Source organism: Aristolochia californica, unplaced genomic scaffold, assembly GCF_029961685.1.
Source record: "Aristolochia californica isolate CCGP_79_NKW_82.1479 unplaced genomic scaffold, dmAriCali1.0.hap1 SCAF_15, whole genome shotgun sequence".
Lineage (NCBI taxonomy): Eukaryota > Viridiplantae > Streptophyta > Magnoliopsida > Piperales > Aristolochiaceae > Aristolochia > Aristolochia californica.
The window spans coordinates 19,087,231-19,103,412 of NW_027181826.1; the positions used below are offsets into that span (position 1 = coordinate 19,087,231).

The 16,182-nt window shown below is 38.1% G+C and overlaps 1 protein-coding gene and 1 long non-coding RNA gene across 2 annotated transcripts; one reads left to right on the top strand and one right to left on the bottom strand.

The window, feature by feature from the left end:
• The first annotated feature begins 539 nt into the window (after positions 1-539).
• LOC137951956 (probable GPI-anchored adhesin-like protein PGA55) lies at positions 540-3,909 on the top strand. Its single transcript, XM_068798959.1, has 3 exons — positions 540-872; positions 968-3,423; positions 3,525-3,909. The coding sequence occupies exons 1-3, from the start codon at positions 674-676 to the stop codon at positions 3,597-3,599; spliced, it is 2,730 nt and encodes a 909-aa protein (XP_068655060.1). The 5' UTR covers positions 540-673; the 3' UTR covers positions 3,600-3,909.
• Positions 3,910-5,468: 1,559 nt separating this feature from the next.
• Positions 5,469-6,454, bottom strand: LOC137951122 (uncharacterized). Its single transcript, XR_011112115.1, has 3 exons — positions 6,390-6,454; positions 5,757-5,841; positions 5,469-5,661 (listed from the first exon to the last, which is right to left on the bottom strand). It is a non-coding gene; the product is annotated as an uncharacterized lncRNA (long non-coding RNA).
• Positions 6,455-16,182: the final 9,728 nt, after the last annotated feature.

Genomic DNA, 16,182 nt, shown 5'->3' on the forward strand with positions numbered 1-16,182 from the left:
TTTTATCCAAGTTTATGGTCTGATTGAGTTTGTGTTAAGCACCTAGTTAATACTATCCAAAAGATCGGCTTGTAGGAACGGAAGACATAGATACTTAACTTAGGACCATAACAGTTTGATTGTGTTGAATTTATGCAGAAGAAATAATTCATTGTAGGCCAAAGAAGAAAACACACGTACCCCCCTCCATTTAATTCCATCTTTGACACATTTAAATTGTAAAAAAATAAATTTAAAATATAATTTGATAAAAATGTATAAAATATAAAAATTAAAAAAAACCCATAAAAATCTCTCTTGCTTTAAAAAATATTGGTTTATTTTTATTGTTTATTTTTTATTTTTCGCCTGATCCCCATTGCATAGGAGAAGAGAAGGTCCTTCAGTTGATTTAATGGGCAAACGGCTCGGAAGTGGGAACTCTTTTCTTGTCAACGGTCAGATTTCCCCGGGCATTTAAACATTCAAAAAAGCGGAAGCTTGAAACGTTACACACTTCTCTTCTCCTCCTCCCCGACTAGCCGTTTCTGTTTCTTGAATCAAACTTCCTTTGCAATTCGTCCCGAGATACTCTCGAAATCCCCTGTTTCGATATTTCCGCTTATAATCACTGTAAACGATTTGCCTTTCGTTGCTGTATCGCTGCTGAAGTCCTCCAGAAAGAGAGGAAGAAATGGACATAGAAAGCGTCGCGTCCTCATCTCTCAGATCTCCATCTCCCACTGCGAGCAGATCAAACAGAAATTTTAATATTCCGGATAGTTCCGTTCGGCGGAAGAGTTTCACGGGTACTGCCTCTGGCAGGCCATCTCTTCATGCAATTCGGAGAAACTTCTATCCTATTACGCCTGCTAATAGTCCTGCAAGTCAAGGTAATAAGTTCTTATTTCTAGAAATGTTTGTTCTCTTTTCCTTTTTCAGCTTATGTTCTTCAACTGGGTGTTGATAGTTCTTTCGTTTGACCCAGAAATCCCCCCAAGAAAGATAAGAGCTTCCTTCGAGAAAGAGAACGAGAAAGATCGAACTGCTTCAAGTTCAGTCCGTATACAATCACCTGTCGTTTCGAAGGGGATAAAGAATTTCATGGTTCCAACCATCTCTACAGCTTCCAAAGTTGCTGCGTCGACTAAAAAGAAAGTTCTTTCAGAAAGAAATGAAACGGTTAGCTCTTCTGTTTCACTCTCTGATACACAATCCGTGGTGACGTCCATGAATTCCTTAGAGTTTTCTGGAACCGAAAAAGCATGTCGCAAATCCGAAATCAGCTCCGTTTCTTTGGCACTACCAGCAACCTCCCAGGTCTCAAAACAATTAGCTTATAGAGATCAGATCCATAGGGCTCCAGTTTCTCTCCCTAACGGAAATTCCCCTCTAGTTTCAGAAGAGCTCTCGGATATTTCTGAAACTGGAAGGGACGGATCGAAAATGGAGAACGTGGTTGGTTCCGAGATCAAGTCTGATACACCGAAACTCTCAATATCGGGAGAAGGTCCAGAATCTGTGACACTTGATAACTTCAAGGTCACAGAACCTTTGAAGCCACAAATTTCCGAACCATTTTACAAGGATGATCGGTTGGATTCTAAAGAGTATCATTTCTCATCTAAGGATTCGCCCCATGATTCGTCTCGTTTTCCATATGATCCGAAAACTAATTATCTTCCTCCTAGGCCTCGATTCCTCCATTACAAACCCAACTCGCGGATTGGAATCTGTCTGAGTAGAGAAAATGATTCTCATTGTGACAAAGGCATTAAGCTTGAAGAAAGCTTCACATCAGAAAGCTCTTCAGATACTGAAGAGGCTGTAGAAATTCCAAAAGATTCCGAGGAATCAATTTATTGCGATGAAGAGGCCGAAGATAGTGAGGACACCTGTGCAACCCGACCCGTATTAGAGATTAGTAATGGTTGTATCAAAAGGAGGTCTGGTTCCTATCTTTATGGAGAAGGAAAGGGGAAATCAGTCCTTCTAGTGCTTGCTATAGCCTGTTTGTCCATGTCAATTACAGACTGTCCAGGGACTATTATCTCCTCGTATCTCCACAATGCCTCTTTTTCGAACCAGTTATTTGCTCCTGCTTATGAAAACCTTGAGCGGGCAGCTGATAGTTTTAAACAGTGGTCAATCTCTTATTTTTCTGAGGCGAATATCTTTTCTGAAAAGGAAAAGACAGGCAAATTTGAGTTTACAAATTTTAATTTTGACCATGAAATGTGTAACCGGCCGGATATTATCGCTGCTGAGAATCCGGAGAAATTTTTTCCTGGAGTGGACAAAAAAGGTAGGACAGGGCCTGAAGAAGAAGAGCATATCATAGAAGATTTTACTGAAACAAAACTTCACGAGACACGTGAAGATTCCAAAGACCAGAGCGGTATCGATCTCGTGGAGGAAGAGAAAATAGAACAAAAGTCGAAAGCTAAAGAGGGTCACCCACTCTACAGTGCGGCAGAAGCTATGCAAAATATGTTTAGTTCGGAGCTCGAAGCTGAAGATCAAAACAAAGAGGCAGGTGCTGATCACCTGGACTATGAGAGTAAAGGACTTGCAGAAGACGTTGTTGGGATAGTTCGGCAACCCGAACCACAAGATGAAGAGGGTCAATCCAACCATGAAAGCAGTCACCCAGTCTACAGTTTGGCAGAAGCTATGCGAAATAAGATTAGGTCAGAGCTCGAAGATGAAGATCAAAACAAAGAGGCAGGTGCTGATCACTTGGACTATGAGAGTAAAGAAGTTGCAGAAGACGTTGTTGAGATAGTTCGGCAACCCGAACCACAAGATGAAGAGGGTCAATCCAACCATGAAAGCACAAACAATATTGATAAAGAAGTTGCAGAAGAAATTGACGAGGCGGCTCTTGAAGCTGAACAACTTTCATCACAAATTGGAGAAGAGCCTAAATCCCGAGAAAATATTACTAGTGATTACCATACTAACATTAAGAGTGAGTCAACATCTGAAGAAGCGGGTTCCAGAAAGTTGGATTCTTGTAACAGTCTCTATGCAGAAAACAAGCTTTGGTTGCACATTGCTCTACCATCCTTTGCTTTCCTTGTACTTGCTGGCCTGTCATCTACTATCTATCTCAAGCATAAGAAAGCTTCTGCTGTACAGCCAACTGTTTTTAAGTGGAACCGTCCACCAGAAAAGCTGATGTCTTGTTCAATATCCGCTCTAAGTGATGGGCATTTGTACTCGGAAGGAACTCGAAATTCACAAATGGAGTTTGAGATGTTAGGGGAGTCAGGTCCCTCAGAAATGTGTAGTAGTGTCCTGAAGAGTTCATCTTACAGTCAACGGAGAAAGATTGAAGATACTGACAGAAAAGTGAGAAGAAACTCCATAGCCTCAGATAATTCTGCAGCTTCACCTTCTCTTGGGAGCTTCACAACATATGAAATGCTTCACGGTAAACATGTAAGTTGTTCTCTAGTCGCTTTAATAGATTTTATTTCTTTCCATGTACACTGCTTGTTGTCAAGAAGAACTCTGTCTAAATCTTTTTATTATGGTTGAAGGGTTGCGGAGAAGATGATGCACTCACTCCTGTGAGGCGTTCGAGCAGAATTAGGAAGAAAATCACTTCACCCTGACAAGAAGTATGATGTCACTTTCCTGAGTTTCATAGACGATGGAACATTTCTGATCTGGATGAAATGCTGACCATCCCTGCAGTTTACTGTTCTGCTATCCCACAACAGCTCCATGTTAACTTTACCAGCTCCTGTTTCAGTCTTCCATCTGATTGTTATCCTTGACCTCAGTGTATGTTAACTCAACGGCTGTGCTGTGTTCTTTTCTTCCACCTTCAACACTGGCGTTAATTGTGTTTTAAATGTTACTATGATTAAAAGTGCTTCTCCCAACCTCGTTGGGATGGAATGCCCGTGGTTTGGTTGCTTACTGTGTGTTTAGTTCTTGTTTGGGAGGTAAGAGAACCTGGGAGAGGATGGATAGCGGGACGGCTCCCAGTGAGCCTGATTGGGAGGGAACCGGGTGGGAGACGCCACCTGAATGGGGGGCATGATACGGCAGGTCCACCGAACATCAATTTTGGCGCTAGTTCGATCATGCATCATCTGTTAACGCAGAAACAAAAGCAAAGGAGGGAGACAAAAGGAGTAGGGGTGGCATACAAAGCAGGTTCGAGCTTGGCTTGATTTTGAATACTTTGAGCTCGAACAGTTTCAAACCTAAAATTAGAATTTCTAACCCAAAAATTTTAAATAAGTTTGAGCCCAAGCTAGAGCCGGTTTCGAGCACCTATGTTTTAAACTTCAAAAATAAAAAAATTACAAAAAAAATAAAATTAAAATTAAAAAAGCAAACACTTTCATCAATATAGTGTTTATTCTAATGACAAATAATAATATTAGATGTTGACGGACCCAAAAGGGTTAAACGATCGGTCGAACAATTAGAGTAAAAAGTATTTTCGTAAAAAAATTATGCTAACAAGCTGATTATTTCAAATTTGAGTTCGAGCCGAGTTCAGTAAAAAATTGAACTGAATCAATTTTTTTTCTGAGGTGAGCTCAAACTGTTTACGAGCCCGTTTGGTTTGGTGCCACCCTAGTGGAGATGTCCGGGGTGTAGCTCGATCCTTGAAATTTCTGTGAGCTGGGGTGTAGTCCTGTATGGCTGTATCTCTTAGGGCGATAGGAGGCTTGCCCCTATCTCTTCAGACCTCCCAACTCTGTTTTATATGTCTAAGCTAACAATCTACAGCCGATTCGCACAAGAAGGCGCGAGCACCCATAACAGTCTTCACATATCTTAGCTAAGTGCTAATGCGGTCTGGACTAACGAGGGCAACCTTTTCTTTGTAAGTCTTATGGAATAAAAGAAGCTCGCCTTCCCGTCTCCTCAATCCAGTTAGATCATTTGCAGAGAGGACCCTGTAGCACACAGGCTCATCAGCTGAGGACGGAGAGAGAGAAGCAGTTAAAAGAGTATTCTAAATTTTGAATTTTTCGTCCTGGGAAGGTTTCATAGAGATCATAACGGGATGGAACAGCCATTCAACAAATCGGTAGTGGGTAAAAACAGTCGGTAGTAGCCATTCTTTGATGATTTTTTAGTATACTAAATCACTTTCGTCGTTTTGACTTCGTTACCGCAGATTTTACCAGGAAGATAGAGAAGATAGATAGATACAGGCATGGTTTATCAGTTGATTTAGATGGCGTGGACTGGAAACAGAGAAATTTGCCAGACCATTTAATAGCTCTCCTTTTCAATCTCACCCACTCGATAAATTTCTCTGTTTTGAATGCTGAAAGCGATTTAATCAATCGATCACGATTGGCCTCCTAAACGCCATCTCTTACATCATCCACCACGAGCAGGCCATCTCATAGACGAAGCTTCTTGCTACAGTGACCATGTTCAAAATTCGAAGCAAAGCAGAAGACGAATTTACTTCCAACATATATTCTGGAAAGAGATTATGACGACAGAACACTACATAAGGATCCAATACATTCATGGGTTGGAACAATGAATTGCAGTAACCACTTCAAACAACCCAAAAAACTCCAAATTCAGAGGAAGAAGACGGTCTTCAATTCCAATAACAGATATCAGCTGACAAAGATGATAGAGGGGTCACAGCAGCACTCATCAATAAGACAGCAGCAACAGAGGGCTTCAAGGCTGCAAACACAAGCAAGATTACTTACTAAGGCAACGATATAATTATCTACCAAGGTCGTGAATTAGAAGAGGAAGTGACAGCACATCGAACATACCATCCTTCAAGGAAACCAAGTTGTCTCCGAGGTGGAGGAGCTACATATTGAGGTGGTGCCATCACTGGAGGTCCCTGGTAATAGCCTGTGGAAGAAGAGAGATGACACAGAAGAGGAAAATCCCAAGACCTAGTAAGTCCTCAAGTATGGTACTGACAGTCAGAATCCTCAAGACCAAATAAGTCGAAGAAGAATTTCGATTGCCCTTTGAAGATAGAAAGGCAACGAGTGACAAAAAAAACGCAGATAGATAGATTAAGAAGCCATAAATCTGTAAAAAAGTTATCTCGCAAACTGAGAAAATTAAAGAATTGTTGTAAAAAAAATTAGAAGCAATACTGACTAGGGCGAAAACTTCATAACCATATAGCGACATGGAAGAGGAATATGATGACAAAGAGATTTTGATCTCGCCAGACCTGATAACCGAATAGCTGACAACCCAGAAAATTGGCTTAAAGAAATTATGTGTTACACGACCAGAAAACAAGAAAGAAACAAAAACCTCTTAAGGAATTAAAAGATTATGAAACAGAGATGATGAACATCAAAGATTATCGAATCAGATCGACGGAATCACACACTTCCCAGAGCCTCAGCGCCCAGACACTACAAAGCAGAAAAACATCTTACCTTGAGCAGGATAAGGATGTGCATATTTGGGGTCACTCATTGCTCAGCAACTGCAGAAAACCAGGAGCAACAGATTGAAAAAAGAACGACGAACCCAGACGATTTATATCTTGATGACGAAAAAAGATGAAGTTTCCAGACGTACACCCATCTGGAAAAGATTGCTCCGACTGCTGTCTGGACACAAATGTCGCTGTTTAGTGGCCTACTGCAAATACTTTTCTAGTTTCTACACTTTTACTCCTTTCTTTCTCCTCTGTTATTACTTCTTTCACAGAAACTAGAAAGACACTCACACGGCCGATCCTTGCGGTCAAGCAAGGGGTATCAGTAAACTGGGTCGTTGCCCCCATTCAGGAAGTAATCCCCAGTTTCTGAAGGAACTATGGTGATACCCTCTTTAGTCAAACAGCATTAATTCTTAAAAAGAAAAGCTTCGTATCTGCTTTAAAATTAGACCCAAAATTATTTTTGAGTTTTTCTTGTAAAGCTCACGATCCTAATCACTTTTTTATTTTTTTTTATTTTATGGTTTTCTCTGAAAGTGGGCAAGTCAAAGAAGCAGACGATTCATTCTTAATCCCTTCCAGGGAAGACACTTAAACAACTCCTATCATCCTTTCCTGCAATGACACGTTCGTTTAAAAGAGAAGAAGGAAGGCATTCGCGTTCGTTTGAGAAGATCATAAGAAAAGAATGTTGAGCTGTAGAGAGTCAGAGACAGAATCATGAAACAAAAGGGCGGAGTTTAGACGCTCACGGAGAATGTCGGTCCACTTTCTTTTGTTTCTCCATCAAAATGTTCCAGTTCGTTCACATTGAATGCCCAGAATGTTAAGAAATCCGGTCGGTATTTGGAATGTTTAAGGAAACTGGATTAATGAAGAGATGAACTGTGAACCTCCCTGCTGGTTTTGCTTTCGGGTCAGCGTAATTCAATGCAAAAGCAGGCGTATCTACAGACCAAAAGTTCATATTATCGAAATGGGTAGGCAATGGTTGAGGGTTGAGGAGCAGGTGCAGCATTTATCTCCGGTATCACGTCATAATCCTGCTTTCTTTTTGTTCTGTTGCGTGGATTTGTGGAGTGGTTGGGATGGAACTTTACTCGATTGGGACTTCATTAAGGATGGAATTTTCATTCTATAGCGTGGATTTGTGGTGTGGTTGAGAACAAGGGAGATTTATTGTAATTTTTTCTCCTTTCCATCTTTCTGCAACTAACAATTCGCTCAAGTAAATACACAAGAAAATTTGCAAGAAGAGGAAGTATCGTGATTCTGGTGATAAAAATCAAAGAATCATAATATTTATATTATGTTATTAATTTATTATAATTGTTTCTAGGAAAGTTTATTAATTATTGACTAAATAATGCCAAAATTACGATTCTTTGAATACCAAAGATAGCAAAGTGATGATGTGTCAACTTTTTTTATGAAATTACCCCTAGTTTCGATTTGACATTATTATTTCGGTTTGATTCATATTGTTTAAACCAAACTATTTGATAACATAGTATTTTAGCAATGCAAAACATAATATTCTACTACAAGGTAGCATAAGCATTCTTTACTTCATAACATAGTAGTATTATGTATTTACACAAGGTGCCATTGCCAAGACTGAAAATTATTCTTCCAAGTCCATGATGAACATAGTGTGGGTTAGTGTGAATACTTTGTTATTTGAGTGGGTAACATATTTTTAGCTGTTGACACAATATCTATGTAGAATGGGAGAAATAAATGTTGTTCTTTATCCGTGTTGTTCTTTCTGGTAGATTATGTTCTTGATATCGTTTAAGACAATGCTACACTAGAATTTATCATACCCTTGTGAACTGCAACTATTTGGTAATATAGAATTTTATTAGTGCATAACATGACATTCTACTATAGAGTAATGTTGGAAGATGGGCTCCAGCCCACACGACTAAGGAAGACCCATATATTTAAGCGTATTATAAGATGGGTCACATAACCAAGGAAGACCTATATATCTAAGTGTATTATAAGATGAGTCACACAACCAAGGAAGGCCCACAAGATGGGCCCAAGGCCATAAGAAGTAGGATCTACTATGATTACCACGAGCTGACATCCTTATCACATAAGTTGGAAGATCAAGGACTCACAAATGCATCTTTATCTTATGGTCACGTCCTAGAAGAGTTCTAGTTTGAGTGATGTTTGTCTTTTATCTATATTGAGTTATTTAATTATCTAAATTTTTCATCACGCTAGAATATTAGGATTCGGGATACATACTTGGATCTATTCCAAAATTTCTTCTTTCTTATGCGGAATTACTGTGACGAACAGATGAATGGTTTTATGATCTTCCTCAACTAAATCACCTTTATTCCACTACGGGACCGTCGTGACTCTTCCAGATAGGGAGAAGAGAAACCGTGTTGGATTTTGCGTATTGGGGACCACAACCCTGATGTTCTATTTATATTGTTTAATTAGGGTTCCCATAATTCCCTAATTAAGACAATATGAGTATCTACTCAATTGACCCATATTCATTCTTTAGCAATCTATGGGCTTACCAAAATTAGACCACTTAATTTTAGCCCATATTAAATATAATTGAATAAAATACGTTGCCCAACTTAGGAAACGTGAGTTTCCTAACAATCTCCTACTTAGGTTAAATATCATTCCTGAAACAATTATATCACAAATTCTTTAGGTGCGCATTTGTATACTATAGAACCATCTTATATATTAATAATGGAACCACCGCGACTATAGTCACAATACAGACGTGACTAAACCACGATGATCACCATATTAATACACTCAATGACTTAGATCAAATATGGATGAGTAGCATGGAAATTACATGCAATGTGATCTCGGACATGCCTATTTCCAACTGATCATTCTTCAGTCTTTAGTGAGATATTTCCAAAGTCCTTAATGCAATGTGAACATTGCTCATAGGAAAAACACAAGCAAGTTTAGAAATAGAATAATAAAGCAATCAATTTTATTACAAAAAATTTTGAATAACTCAATGTCTAAAGCAAACATATAGTACAAAAATAACTCCCACTAAACCAAGGTATCCTCAGAAATAACGCTCATATAAGCAGTGTGCTCATGAAAGACCTTAGGCATTAAGCCCTTGGTTAATGAGTCTGTTAGCATAGAGTCTGTCCCTATATGTTCTATATAAATTTGTTTATCCTGAACTCTCTCCTTAACAACTAGAAACTTGATGTCGATAAACATTGACTTTGTCGAGCTCCTGTCGTTGTTGGAATAAAGTACAGTCGAGTTATTGTCACAATAAATCTTTAATGGCCTGTCAATGCCATCTACCACTCATAGCCAAGTGACAAAGTTTTACAACCATATTCCGTGGTTGGACGCCTCTAAACAAGTAAAGAACTCCACAACCATGGTTGAAGAAGCTATGAGAGTCTGCTTAGTAGACTTCCATGAGATGGCTCCTTCCCCCAACATAAAGATGTAGCCTTATGTGGAGCGTCTGCTATCTTGGCATTCAACAAAGTCGGAGTCAAAGAACCCAATGATCTCTAAATTGTCTGATCTCCGGTAAATGAACATATAGTCTTTTGTTCTCTTCAAATAACGCATCACGTGTTTGGCTGCCTTCTAATGTTGCATACCCGGATTACTCAAATATCTGCCCAGAACTCCTACTATAAATGCTATGTCGGGACGAGTACAAACTTGAACGTACATTAAACTCCATACTACTGATGCATAGGGAATTTTTTGCATCTATTTTCTTTCAAGATCGTTATTAGGGTACTGTTTGAGACTAAACTTGTCTCCTTTAGCAACGGGTGTGTCTCCTGGTTTACTATATTTCATGCCGAATCTGCTCAAAACCTTATCAAAATAGCTCTTTTGTGACAACCTAAGGATACTTTGAGAACGATCTCGAAGTATTTGTATACCTAATACAAAAGAGGCATCACCAAGATCTTTCATTTCGAATTTCTTCGTCAAAATTTTTTTGGTTTAGTGTAGTAAGCCTATATCGCTACTAGCGAGTAGAATATCATCGACATATAATATCAGGAAAATGTATTTACTCCCACTGAACTTATGATATACACAATCATCAACAACATTCACCTTAAAACCGTACGAGGTTATGACTTGATGGAACTTGTGATACCATTTACGGGAAGCCTGTTTGAGACCATAGATGGATTTATTTAATTTACAGACCATAAACTTAGTATCACCAAATACAAAATTTTTTGGTTATACCATATAACTCGTCTCATCAATGTCTCCATTGAGAAACGTAGTTTTGACATCCATCTAATGTAGCACTAGTACTAAATAAACCACTAGTACCATTATTGTTCTAAAAGAGACTTTCGAAGATACTGGAGAGAAAGTCTCTTTATAGTCTATGCCTTCCCTTTGAGTAAAACCTTTAATGATTAGACGGGCCTTATATCTCTCAACATTGCCCTTTGAATCCCTTTTGGTTTTAAATATCCATTTACAACCAATAGGCTTCGCACTTTTAGGCAACTCGATGAGATCCCAAACGTCATTGTCATTCATAGACTTCATCTGATCCTTCATGGCATCAATCAACTTTTGAGAGTTAGAACTGCGCAAGACTTGCCAAAAGTTAATTGGGTCATCTTCTGTCAATCTGACACCATCCTCATGTTCTTGGAGAAATTTGATATAATCATATGGAATCGCATTTCTCCTCTACCTAGTGGATCTCCTTAGTGGCACTTCTTGAGGTTGTTGAGTTTGTTCTAAAGGCGATGCTTGAGGAAGAATCTCATTGTTGTCTTAATTTGGAACAATGTCATGAATAGGAGCCTGAACATTGTCCTCTAGTGCCTGAACTATGTCTTGAACAATAATACGTATGGAGACCTGATCAGTGTTAATAACAAATTCTTCTTCAAAGACAACATTCCTTATGTTTTCTTCTCCTCCAAACTTAATATCCTCAAGGAACCTCGCATTTCCCGTTTCAAAGAAGGATCTGGATGTGGGATTGTAAAACTTATAGTCCCTAGAGTGTTCAGCGTAACCAACAAAATAACAGCTAACCGTCCTTAAGTCCAGTTTTCTTTCATGTGGCATATAAGGTCGTGCCTCAGCTGGACAACCCCAAATGTGCAAGTGCCTAATGCTAGGCTTCTTGCCTGTTCAAAGCTCATAGGGGTTTTTGGCAACTGTTTTGCTCGGTACCCTGTTAAGGATGTATATTACGGTCTTTAAATCTTCTCCCCAAAATGACTCTTACAAAGAGGAATAACTTATTATACTCCTTACTATATCCTTAAGAGTTCGGTTTGTCGCTCTGCAACACCGTTCAAGTTGGGTTTGCCCGACATGGTGTATTACAGAACAATTCCACAATCTTTGAGAAAAAATGTGAAGGGTCCTGGACGTTGTCCTCCTGATCCATTATACCTTCTGGAGCATTCACCACCACGGTCGAATTTGACAACTTTTATTTTTATTCGGAGAAGATCCTTCCGTAGCATCCTTACCTCTCTTCTTCTTGTTGTTTTGAGAGGTTGAGGCCAAGTGAGCACTTTCAGTCTTATCCTTCTGCTGCCTCTCTTCCTCTTGCACACAGTGAGATATAACCCCATTTAGGGACCATTTGTCTTTCTGAGTGTTATAACTCACTTTGAATTACCCAAAGTGTGCAGGAAGAGATATTAAAACCCAGTTGGAATGTTGCTTATTTGAGTAGTAACATTTGAAGCAGTAGCAACAAAAACTATATATAGAACAAAATAAACAAGCATACTCACATTAACTAGCATGTCATATAAAGAACAACAAGACATGTACAAACAGCCCAAATTGGTGACCCATATCAAGATACCTAGTACAACATTAATTCCTAGTATTTGGACAGAGAAATTAACTGTAAGTGGTACTCTCAGTGCAATAATTAAATACTGACAATCAGTTCTGTCAAACAATAGCCTTTATTTGGACCGACTATTGTTCACATGAAAAGTTTTATAATTGTCACACGTTTATCATCACAGGTACGTTGTTGATTTGGCTAAACTGTGTCTTCCTTTGGGCCTAACACAATTTGCATAAATAACTCTGTACAAATATCTATGAATGTTTAGTCAAATTAATCTACACTACAGAGGTTACTTTGGCAATATGTAGCTTCAATCAATTTGATTAAAATACTAGACCAATTACATAAAAACAATAGGAATTTTGACAATTGAAAAATCAACTTAAATATGCACAATAAACAACTATATGTGCATGCATAAATATTCACATGAATGAAAATTGCATAAAAAATAGATTATGTAATTTTTGAAATTTAATATATTTACTATTTTTTATCCTATGATAACACACGGATGCCAGTTGGCGAATTGGACATATGCGCTAAACGCGAACACGCGTGCAGGTTCGAATCCCCTCAATCGAAAAAAAATGATTTTTAGAACTGAGTCAACTCGATCCTCTCTCAGGCGAGCTAGATCAGCCCGTCTGAGTCGACTCGAACCATCTGATTCGACCCTTGATATCCGAGTCGCACCAACCCGTCCGACTCGTCTCATCCCCCGACGAATCATCCCAAACGGTTCAAATTGACTCAGCTAAGTCGACTAGTAATTTAAATCAACCTCCAGCCACGTGCAAAGGAGGGCTTCGATTTTCACCGGTGGCCCTCTGCCGGACGTCGACGACGTCGGTCGACACATAGCGTCGAACCGAGTTCCGTGGAGAGTGACACACACAACGTTAGGGCTATATAGAACCATCATTTTTCTCCAAGGAACTCCTCCATTCCTATCCCAATAATCTAACAGTAATGTTGCTCTGATACCACTTGTTAGAAAATCGTAATCTTAAATCATAATCCAAATTTTTCATCAAGCTAGAATATTAGGATTCGGGATACATACTTGGATCCATTCCAAAATTTTGTCTTTCTTATGTGGAATTAATGTGACAAACAGATGAAGGGTTTTATGATCTTCCTCAACTAAATCACCTTTATTCCACTACGGGACCGTCGTGACTCTTCCGGATGGGGAGAAGAGAAACCTTGTTGGATTTTGTGTATTGGGGACCACAACCTTGATGTTCTATTTATATTGTTTAATTAGGGTTCCCATAATTCCAAAATTAAGACAATATGGGTATCTACTCAATTGGTCCATATCCATTCTTTAGCAGTCTATGGGCTTACCAAAATTAGACCACTTAATTTTGGCCCATATTAAATATAATTGAATAAAATATGTTGCACAACTTAGGAAACATGAGTTTCCTAACATTTCATATTACAAATTATATATTTACGAAAATATATTTGAGTCTACTTTCCACAAAAAAACTATTTGTTATAATCGGAGTTATCTACAAAGAGAAATTGATATTTGAATGAACAAAGGTCAGAATGCAAAAGAGGTTCGAGCAACAGCAAAAAATTTCAACTTCCGAGGTATTTTATGCTATCAAGAACTAGACTTTATATGGATAAATATATATCAAAATAAATATCTATAACTCTATTCTTTTACCTATTTAGCCAATTTTTTATTTGAGTTATCTACAAAGAGAAATCGATATTTGAAGCAGCAAAGGTCAGATTGCAAAAGATGTTCGAGCAGCAGCAGAAAACTTGAAATTCTGAGGTATTTTATGCTATCAAGAAAAAGACTTTATATGGAGAATTATATATCAAAATAAATATATGTAAGTCTATTTTCTTACCTATTCAACCAATTCTCGGTATGATTTTTTTATAAGAAGATATTGGTCTTGGAAGAGTCAATGGTCATTCTGAAAAAAAAGGAGAAACAGTACTTAGTTCGATCAGATGACAGAGTTCGAAATCTATCATATCATTTATTTTCTTATAATTTTAATTTATGAAGATAAGTTATACTTTGATAAAAGGTATTTAAGTCTAGTTTTATAAGGAGAAAATTTTGTGTCAATCTGATATATATTTAAAGATATATTCGCATTGGAAGAATCAAAGGTCATGCTGGTATTCTGTTGTGTTGGAAAATCCGAATTTATGCCCATTGTTTTGCATCACTTTTTGAGTTGATATATCAGGTAAATATTTCACTTCTCCCTGGTTTGAGGGATTATTTATACATCTCTGTTATTTGGGTTTATTGCTACATATATGATATTTGGGTCAAGCTGGGATCATTGCCATTACATCCTAGCTTGAGGGGGGAGAAGTAGAAGAAGTATAAGAAAAATGTATTTTATTCCATATATTGTGGATAAGTTTATGTGACCAAAATATTCAAGAAAGGGGGTGCACAAAAGATGAAGCTTTTGCATCTAAGAAAAAAAAGTTATATCGGATTATGATTATTTCATGGGTCCTTCTATAAGGTTTATTAATTTGGTTCTTGTCATATGAGTTGGAAGATGGTCGAGTTATATTCAACTGTAACTATTATGTCTCTTTGGGGACACTATTATTGAAGAAGGGGTGGCCTCAATACCTTTTCTCATACCATAATTTATTTGACTCTAAAAAATATCACGGTTGGGACACCATGAGAGTCTGTGCCCGGATTGGGACACCATGATAAATTTAACTCTAAAAATTATCACGGTTGGGATACCATGAGAGTTGGTGTCCGGATTAGGACACCATTATAAATAAACCCACTACCCCGCTGTAATGGCTTTTATTACTCCTACCACTTGAGAGTCATTGTCCTGTGGAGGGACGAGGTGGTGGACACTTCAGAGCAATGCCGATAGACACACTACCTACAAAAGACAGAGTGTGCCCTACATCCAGCATTAGGACTGGTATGGAGCAATGTCTTATCGGCTAGGAGTGATTTTTACTCGTAGTTATATTATGCCAGTAGGGCCTCATGGAAGGATGCAACAGCGTGAGGGGGAGAGTTGGAAGATGAAGGCATATTGGAAGATATGCCATTTTATACAAAAAGATTTTATACATCATTTATAGCAAGCTGGGAGTTCATGATGTTCTCTCACCCCCAGCTTGAGGGGGAGTGTTGGAAGATGGGCTCCAACCCACACGACCAAGGAAGGCCCACAAGATGGGCCCAAGCCCATAAGAAGTAGGATCCACCATGATTACCACATGCTGGCATCCTTATCACATAAATTGGAAGATCAAGAAGGACTCACAAAGGCATCTTTATCTTATGGTCAAGTCCTAAAATAGTTCTAGTTTGAGTGATGTTTATCTTTTATCTATATTGAGTTATTTAATTATGCTAAGACTTATCTTTAAGCGTTAGAGTTTGGGTGTAATTGGGACAAATGTAGTTTTATTGTAATTGGACTCTACTACCTTCCTTTATTATAAATAGAGGTTCATGTACTCTGATTATAATAAGTTAATGAAGTCAATCAAGTATTTCTCTTTTCCATAAATTCAACAAGTAACATAGTTCTTATTTACTAGTTAACATAGTTGTATATGGTATTGTTACAAAAAAATAAAAATTATTCTTCAAGTCAAACAGATGCATGCTTTAATTTTTCTCAATAGATAGCATGTATTTTTTTCTCTATTTTTGTAAACATAAGTGTGTTTGAATTTTTCCCAATATATGGCCTCTAATAAAGTCCTAAAAAACTATAAGACATAAGGCCATAACTTTGGGTTTAGGTCTTCGGGAGGCCAGAACTTTCCAAGACATGGAGTTGAAAATAAAAGTAAAGAGTTGAGCCTAGAGAAGAAGAATTTCAAAGAAAATTATGTCTAGCAAAAAGGAACAAGGAATCAAACCTAAGATATAGTAAGTTTTGAATTA